The sequence below is a fragment of the Solanum pennellii genome, chromosome 12, assembly GCF_001406875.1.
Source record: "Solanum pennellii chromosome 12, SPENNV200".
In the NCBI taxonomy this organism is placed as follows: Eukaryota; Viridiplantae; Streptophyta; class Magnoliopsida; order Solanales; family Solanaceae; genus Solanum; species Solanum pennellii.
Window position 1 is genome coordinate 2,745,808 of NC_028648.1, and position 8,989 is coordinate 2,754,796.

At 35.2% G+C, this 8,989-nt stretch overlaps 1 protein-coding gene across 1 annotated transcript; it reads left to right on the forward strand.

Moving 5' to 3' along the window:
* Positions 1-993: 993 nt before the first annotated feature.
* LOC107005200 (probable polygalacturonase) lies at positions 994-7,676 on the forward strand. The gene is made up of 5 exons (XM_015203730.2): positions 994-1,769; positions 3,986-4,106; positions 5,460-5,708; positions 6,181-6,334; positions 6,929-7,676. Exons 1-5 carry the CDS (start codon positions 1,332-1,334, stop codon positions 7,452-7,454), a joined length of 1,488 nt encoding a protein of 495 aa, XP_015059216.1. The 5' UTR covers positions 994-1,331; the 3' UTR covers positions 7,455-7,676.
* The last annotated feature ends 1,313 nt before the right edge of the window (positions 7,677-8,989 follow it).

The window sequence follows — 8,989 nt, forward strand, 5'->3', positions numbered from 1 at the left end:
ATTTTAAGTAAACTCAATAATAATAATATTAAGAAATTTGTAAAATATTAATAAATATTTTACCTATTAATTTAAGATTGGTATAAAAATTCATAAACTTAAAAATTGAATATGCATCTCCTTTTAATTAGTTTTTCTTGTGGATTATGATGAGCAAAATGTAGTCGCGGTATTACTCCTCTAGTTTATTGTTCTTTGATTTCTATTATTATTCGTTGTTTGGTATGGTCTGATTATAAATTATAGTATTATTTTGTAGTATTGTTCAATTATTATTTCTTGTGTTTTTGAAATTATATTTTTTCTTTTATGATTTATTTTCATAGTTTAAATATGAAAAATTGTGAAAACGTAATAGTTTAGGCGTGTTTTTCTCAAGGCATGTAAACATGTTATTTAACTTGATTTTAGATGGCCTCTATGCCTTCAAACTTTGAATGTGCATAAGTAAAAACATAAACTTGTATGGAGTTGAACAAGCCGACACACATATTCTATACACGACATAAGATGTGAGGCTCATATGTATTATGATACGTAGTACGTTTATATTTACTTGTTCAATTGAAAGACGCAAATGTGAAACGGGGTCCGAATAAATGTCATATTTATGTAGGGGGAAGACAAAAATACCCCCAACTAATAACTATCGTAAATGGTATGCAGATACCCTCCGTCATACTATTGGGACATTGGTGCCCTTACCGTTCAAAGGCTAAAACATATACGCCCTTCACTCCAGCGAAAGATGGAATAGAAACAAGTGACTCAATCTTATCCATCGATCGAATATTTAATAAATGTCAGATCGGTGAATAAGATTATGACAAATGTATGTCCGTTAGTATAAAGAGTGTGTAGGTCTAATTTTTTAACGACTGGGGCGCTAATATCCTAAGAAGATATTTACGTATCATTTACGATAGATCGAATATATTTATCTTTTTTTCCCTATTTATGTATTATGTTTCTTTGTTTAACATGAACTCTATGTAAAATCCTAAATAGATTAGGCTATATGTCACCTTGATTAACACTAAACCTTTTTGTGTTAATCAAAAATCAATTAACCATCAAAACTATATTGTTCTAGTCTTCTTCTTCTTCCTTTGAATGTACTCAACCATTCCACTAATCCTGACCACTACACTTCACCTTCCAATTCTTGAAACTCCATTAATGAATCTTTAAACCCCATTTGATTTCTTGATTTTTCCACTTAGCAATTTATAGAAAGTTTAAAAATTGAATCTTTGATTGGTTCTAGGAATTGGGTTGTTCATAATTTTCTGTATTAAGATCCCAAGATTAATTCTTTTTTGGTATATTATATGGTGGAAACAGTAACATCGTCGTTTTGGTGGCGGTGGACGCAACCCCATCACCACCCACGTCGATGGGTGCCGTCAGTTTTCACCACCCACAAAGCCATTATCACTGCTGTGTGGATCGCGTTCTTGGTAACCGTTTTCTGGTGGCAGGTTGATGCTACCGCCGGAATCTTGATTTTCCGGCGGGTTTTCCCGGCGAGGGAGGTGCCGAAGTTCCGGCCGGTGGCGTTTAACTTGACGGACTTTGGTGGGGTTGGGGATGGTGTAACTGTTAATACGGAGGCGTTTGAGAAGGCAATATTAGCTATTGCTAAACTTGGGAAGAAAGGTGGAGGGCAGCTCAATGTGCCACCGGGATATTGGCTGACGGCTCCGTTTAATCTTACTAGCCATATGACTCTTTTCCTTGCTGAGGGAGCTGTTATATTGGGTATTGATGTAAGTTTTTAGCAAGTTTATTAAAATATGTTAATAGCATTACAAGTTTTAATCTTTGCTCAATGAACTTAGCAGGTTTCATGTTGTTGTTCTCATTTATGCTACTTGTATGTTGTTTCTTATTTGATTGTTTGGTTAGCTTTGCTTAGAACTTTGAGTTTTACATAGGGCTAATTGCTTAGTGTCTATGTTGCTTGGACTCTTCAAAAAAGTTGATAGGTGTGTGGCGGATCCTTCAAAAGTAGTGCCTTTTTGAAGTATTCGATATCGATGCAGGATTTTTTTTGAGAGTCCGAGCAACATAGGTTAGTGTTACTTTTATAACCGTGGTGTTGGTGGTGTTTGGCCCAGCGTGGGTGCACCTTGACTGATTCCATGGGTATTGCTACCTCCCATCAGCACAGGCATCGGGTAACTCTGTCCATTGAGGCTAGGATAGATGGGAGGAAATCACCGAGCTAATTGTTTAGTGTTAGTTATGGAAGCCTTTTATGATTATTGGTGGATTGCGGAGGTAGAATACTGATAGTCCAGCTAGCTCTGATACTGTTGATTTCGTTATAATCAGTAATCAATCATTTGTTTTGAAGAAGATGATGAAATCGAGGGAGAGAATGGAGAGCTATTTTAGTCGTATTGTGATAAAGGAGCTGAAAGCTTAAAAGTTTACAACTACTTCACTCCAACCATACCTAATCAAAAAGAAAGAAAAACTAGTTGAGTCCCAATCATGGTTTGCTAACACCTCAACTGTGCTATCTTTTTTACAGTTCCTATTATCTTGTGTGGATGTATTTCCTAATTTATGTTTACTGTTCAGAGGTGAGGATCAGTGCAGTTTCTTGTGATGATGGTGGCTGAAAATTCCATTTGTAGTATTCTTTGTGGATAAAACTCTGGCCTTTTTATATTATGATCCACCTAGCGACACCATCTCAAATGAATCCATCTTAACGTCCACATTTTTGCAACACTCGTCTTGTGGATATTTTTTTACCTCAGAGACTCAATATTCACCATGTAACAATTTTGGATTTATAACCGTTTTGTGGAGCATGCTTTTCACTTTTGTCCAATGGCGAATGTAGCTAGCAAACTATGGGTTCAATGGAACCCAAAATTTTTTCTATGGAGCTTAGTAGTTTTTCAGTAAATATTATATTTGAACTTGTAAGTCTAAAAATGTAATAAGTGTAGTAGTAAAATCATAAAGATTGAACCCATCAAATTAAAATTCCGAATCTTCCTCTGCTTTTGTCGGCATCCTCCTATCACATTAAACTCCCATTGCACTCATCCATTTCATCTGTCCTATTTTGATTCTGTGTTCCATCTTCATGTATCTTACAGTTCTTCTAGAAGGTTCTAATATAGAGCTTAGCTATCTTCGTTTTCCAACTTTTGTCAGCAAAGAGACTTTACGATCTAAAATTTTGTTGCCTTCTAGAGTCATAGCCTAGCTATCTTCACTTTTAATTAGGTTAACAATATAAGTGATTCAAGTGCAAATCGATCCAGTGGACTAGCCAAATGGAAAGCTGGTTCTGCTTTCTGGAAACGAGAGTAAAAAAGAAGAAGCCAATAGACTGTTCTTCATAAACAATCCTTCTAGCACACACTAATCTGATTCATCCAAAACCAAATCCAAATATGCATCGGTGAAAAGCAAAACAAGACAAAATCATAACCAAACTGTTTTCAGATTGAATTGCCTAGTGTGTGTTATCTCTGTGTGTGTGCTAGTCATGATAGGGGAATTGAATAAGGACCTTTTCCTGGAAGTAACAGATAGGAGGAAGTGCTTTAGAATAGCTCTGCTGCATACAAAGTATGATTTCTTTACAAATGAATTGGTTGGTCCGACTAGTTTAACTTAAGAAACTATCCATTTTCTTGTCAGTTCCGAGCAATGTTGTTTAAGGGACATTTTATGTGGAAACAGCTTTGCCTGCACAGTTCACTTTAGTTTGCTAGTAATAATTAGCAAAAGGAAAGTGAACTACAATTTTGTCACTACATTGACATTTTTCTGCCAACTTATGGAAATATTGTTCTCTCGCTATTGTTTTCTCGATTATCAAAATAACTTGATAACGTGTCATCTGGAACATGAGTAGCCTCCCTTAATTTGAAGCCTGGTTTTTTATCTTTTAGTAGAGAATTAACAGCAGCTATTTTATTTCTGCATTTCTATTTCTATTTGTGGCATTCAACAGGATGAGAAGTACTGGCCTCTCATGCCTCCCTTACCTTCATATGGGTATGGAAGAGAGCATCGTGGACCACGCTATGGAAGTTTAATCCATGGACAAAAACTGAAAGACGTGATAATCACAGGTGCTTTTGACTCTGACCTCAGTTTGAAATTATAGCTTCTCAAAAACAGCTCAATGTTTTAAAATTTTGAAGTCCTTGATTTATGTCTTTTATTATTTATTAGAAACAGCCTCTTTACCCCACCAAGGTAGGGTTAGGTCTGTGTACATCCTACTCTCCCCAGACCCCACTTGAGGGATTGCACTAGCTATGTAGTTAGTTGTATTGTTATCCTTTTGATGATTTCTTGCTATCAGTGTTGTTTTTGCTGGAAATTTGAATTTATCTGTTTTTGGATCTTATTTTCTGTAAGTTAAGTGATGCAAATCATTGAGATCGCTCAGGTTGCAAGTCCATGTATGATTCTATTGTCATAGTTTTCCTCCAGTAGCTGGTGCTTAGTCAATAATTGCTCCATAAGTACTACTACATAGTTTCTTTTATAGTATTATTGTAATCGAAATTATTGTCTCTTAAATGAAGGGAACTTTGGGGAGAAAGCAGGGGTGGGCAAAACCAGACCAAACTAATTTCGGTTGGGTTCTCGGTTTTAGTGTCCTGATATTTTGGTTAGCCGAAGAACCGAGCTTTCAGACACCAGAACTCTGTTATCCTTGCTTTGTCTTTCGTCTTATTGGCATTGCTTCGATTTAACTGTAACTTTACAACAACATACACTTGTGATTGTGCTTCTTGTTGATTGTCCTATGTTCTAATTATTGGCATTGCGATGATCTTGGTGTGTTATCAAAAATATACAGTGAACTGTGTAGGCAAAGTTGATATTCAAATCATTTCATATCCAAAATATGAAGTAATGCTTCATGTAACTTGCTATATGAAGTTAAAAATGCTATATGAGCAGAATTCACATCATCTCGCATATTCAAAAGCAAATTACCCTTTTTCCTAGGCATTAAGGGAGTATTAATCATACTGAACCGAATTTGAAAAAATCAAACCGAACTAATTTTGGTTCAGTGTTTGATATGTACCAATGAAGAACCAAAAACCGAAGAAACACCCACCCCTAGGAGAAAGAGATGATCCAAAGTTCTCTTGGTGCCAAAAATGGAAGTGTTGTTTTCTTAATGATTCCATCTTCGTAAAAATTTCAGAGATATTTGGCAAAATGAAACTTAGCGTCTTTATTTATGGTTGCTTAATTGATTCTGCCTTCATACATTCAGTGATATTCTTTAGAAGATGTGCTGCATGTTTCTCAAGAGGTTTAGTAATGACGAAGGAATCTTGTACCTACTACATGCTCAAAATAACTTGGCAGATTTTCTAGATTGAAGTATTCTGAATGCTTGTGTAAGTTGCGGGAACAACTGCTGGATCTAATATTGCATATGTTGTTTCCATTAACAGGGCATAATGGTACAATTAATGGGCAGGGTCAAGCATGGTGGAAGAAATTCCGGCAGAAGCTTCTTAACCATACCCGAGGACCGCTCGTGCAGATCATGTGGTCTACTGACATACTAATATCAAATATAACTTTACAAGATTCTCCCTTTTGGACACTCCATCCATATGACTGCAAGAATGTAACAATCAGGAACGTTACAATCCTGGCACCCATTGCTGGGGCTCCGAATACTGATGGCATAGATCCAGGTGAGTCTTCGATAGGTTTAAATATATATATAAAAGTTAGTTAAGACATAGCCAACATAGACATATCTATTTTGCTATCATATTTTCCCTGCTTCAAAAACTTCTCTTCTGAATCGAGGGTCTATTGGAAACAGCCTTTCTACCCCACAAAGGTAGGAGTAAGGTCTGCTTACAATGCCGTACATCCTACCCTTCCCAGACCCACTTGTGAGACTACATTGGGTATGTTGTTGTTGGTTAAGCAGTTCAAGTTTTGACATATTAATTCTGTATCTATCAGTTCAATTCGATCCTTTTTTTTTTGGGCAAAAAGATTGAGTTCTGGACAGGGTTTTGCTGAAATGTGTATCTGATGTTGACATTACTCTAAAAAAACTCTAATATCCACTCTTAATACCTTTTTTTATTCTTCTTATTTCCTGTTACCAGCCTCTCAGTATAAACTTCTAATGTATTTTAATGGAGTGAGCAGATTCTTGTGAAGATGTGTTGATAGAGAACTGTTACATCAGCGTTGGTGATGATGGCATCGCAATAAAGAGTGGATGGGATCAGTATGGAATTGCTTATGGACGACCTTCAAAGAATATACTCATTCGAAACCTTGTCATCCGTTCCAATGTCAGGTGAGGTTTCCTTATAGGCATGATCATTTACATTTCTTTCATGATTGGATGTGTCCGACAACAATTGCATCCGGGGGTGTTATAGATGTTCAAAAGATCAAATCCCTTTTTTCTTTTCTTACATTTCAGCGAGTGTTCTTTGAGCATTGACAGTTGGCCTTCTGGTCAGCCACTTGTTGGTTTGATGAGGCATAACATGTTTTTGGTTAACGATTATTTTAGTAACGTCTTACAACTATTATCGGACTGAAGTTCAGTTGATTGATGGTTGAAGGCATAACACATAAAGAGACGCTCAGACTTCAAACTTTGAGAGTGCACATATAGACACCTCAACATGTATTCCATTGTGTCAGTTAAACACTCCAACTTACAAAATGATCATGTAGACACCTCCAAAAATTGTGTCACGTCAGCTTAGGGTGTCCGCGAGACACAATGGGGACGAGTTGGAGTGTTTAGTTGTCAGTTGAGGTGTCTAGATGTATCCTCTCAAAGTTGGATGGCTTGCCAGTGGAGGCCGTGTTTGAGTATATATTTATGTTTTATGCCAATATATTACTAGGATCTAACTCTGGGTGAGCTACATTGCAGTGCTGGTGTATCAATAGGAAGTGAGATGTCTGGTGGAGTGTCAAATGTCACTGTGGAAAACCTCTTTATCTGGAACTCAAGACGTGCTGTACGCATCAAAACAGCACCTGGAAGAGGAGGATATGTTCGAGATATAACATACAAGAACTTGACATTCGAAAACGTTAGGGTGGGAATCGTCATCAAAACAGATTACAATGAACATGCTGACGAGAGTTTTGACCCCAAAGCTGTCCCATTACTGGAAAACATAAGCTACACAACAATCCACGGTGAGGGAGTTCGCGTGCCTGTTCAAATCCACGGTAGCAAAGAAATCTGGGTGAGAAACGTCACTTTCAGAGATATGTCGGTTGGGTTAACATACAAGAAGAAGCATATATTCCAGTGTGCTTACGTTCAAGGTCGTGTTATAGGGACTATCTTCCCTGCCCCTTGCAAGAACCTCGATCTATATGACGAACAAGGACATCTGATCAGACGTTCTGATGCTCAAAACGCAACAGACATAGATTATGACATTTGAACTGATTCCACGGACTGCCTTCATAGCGGGAGCTTAGTGCACCGGGCAGTGTTTTATTTTTTATTTTTCCTTACATTTTGTTCTCTGCATTATACATACAGAACCAAGTCCTTTTGATGTATTCAAAAAACCCACAGATCCAATGTAAAGAACACTTCCTTTGTTCCTGTACAGAATCTTAGTTCCATCAAAGTAATGTTTTTAACTAGTCCTTTTTGGTTACATTGTTTTGGCAATTGTCACGCGTTCAAGCTATGAAAATATCCTCTAGCAGAAATGTTCGTTATGGTTGCAAATATAATAGATTCTTGTGATCCGGCTCTTCATCGAGTCCTGTGTCTAGTGCACCAGACTCATTTTTTTCTTTTTTACATTAGTTTGGCTATTGTCAGGGGCACAAGCTATGAAAACACTCTCTCGCAGAATTGCAGGATAAAGTTATGTACAGTAGATCTTTGTAGTCCAGTGCACAGGGCTACCTTTTTTATATTATTTTTGGTTATTGTCACTGATTCGAGCAGTGGAAACACTCTCTTGTAGAAATACAAGATAAGGCTGCGTTGTATAAAATTTCTGTGATCCAACTTTTCTTTAGATTTCACGCATAGTGAAAACTTATTGCATCAATTATTTTTTTTAAACATTAACTTGGCTTTTATTGGATAAAAATCAAAGTGAACATATTTCTTTTATTACTATTATTTTCATTAAATTCTTTTTTATCAAATATTTGACGAAAATAAAAAAAAGTCACTTTTAACAAGCTTAAGGAAACAAAACTACTCAAGAATATATAAATCGAATCCTTATCGATAAAATAAACATGACTTTTAAATTTTTATACAATCAATTAATTTAAATTTTAATAAAATAATATTATTAGTAGGAAAGAAGATTTAGCATATAATTGTTTTTTTTAAAATCTTCTCTTTTTCTAGGAAGGTACACTTGTGCACAATTTTCAAATATAGGAAAGTGCTTGGAAATTGTTTAACTCCATTAAGATAAATGTAGTGGTTAAAAAATTTGTCTTCTTCCCTATAAAAAGAATATATTAAAAATATTATAATAATCATAATTTTAAAAAAAATAGATTAAAAGTTTTACTCAACAATCTAGATTCTTTAAGCATTACTTTTGCAACAATAAATTAAAACATTGGAGTATTTTTTAAAAATAAAAATATCTTTTAACATAATTTAACTACTTTCAATTAGATATTAGTAGTAGAATTTGTTTCTTATCAATTTAGATTCGCGTTGAATAAAAGAATCTATAACTAAAAAGCTTATTCATTTCCAAAATTTATATTTAAAATTTATATCTAAAGATGGAATCTAAATTTTATCGAGTTCACTTATAAATATCGTAAACAAGATTTTCCATCTTAATATAACGACAACTAGGATTTGCACTGAAAATATATTTTACATTATATACTTTATAAGATTTTTTTTATTGATAGATCCATAACTCAAAGTAAGTTTTTTAATTAATATTTATAGTTAAATATCACAAAATCAAAAAATATATAT

Bases quoted from the DNA above. Each gene is read 5' to 3' on its own strand.
- LOC107005200 (XM_015203730.2), top strand. From the start codon at position 1,332: ATGGTGGAAACAGTAACATCGTCGTTTTGGTGGCGGTGGACGCAACCC. The intron at 1,770-3,985 runs GTAAGTTTTTAG...GGCATTCAACAG, and splicing joins CTGTTATATTGGGTATTGAT to GATGAGAAGTACTGGCCTCT. The intron at 5,709-6,180 runs GTGAGTCTTCGA...TGGAGTGAGCAG, and splicing joins TACTGATGGCATAGATCCAG to ATTCTTGTGAAGATGTGTTG.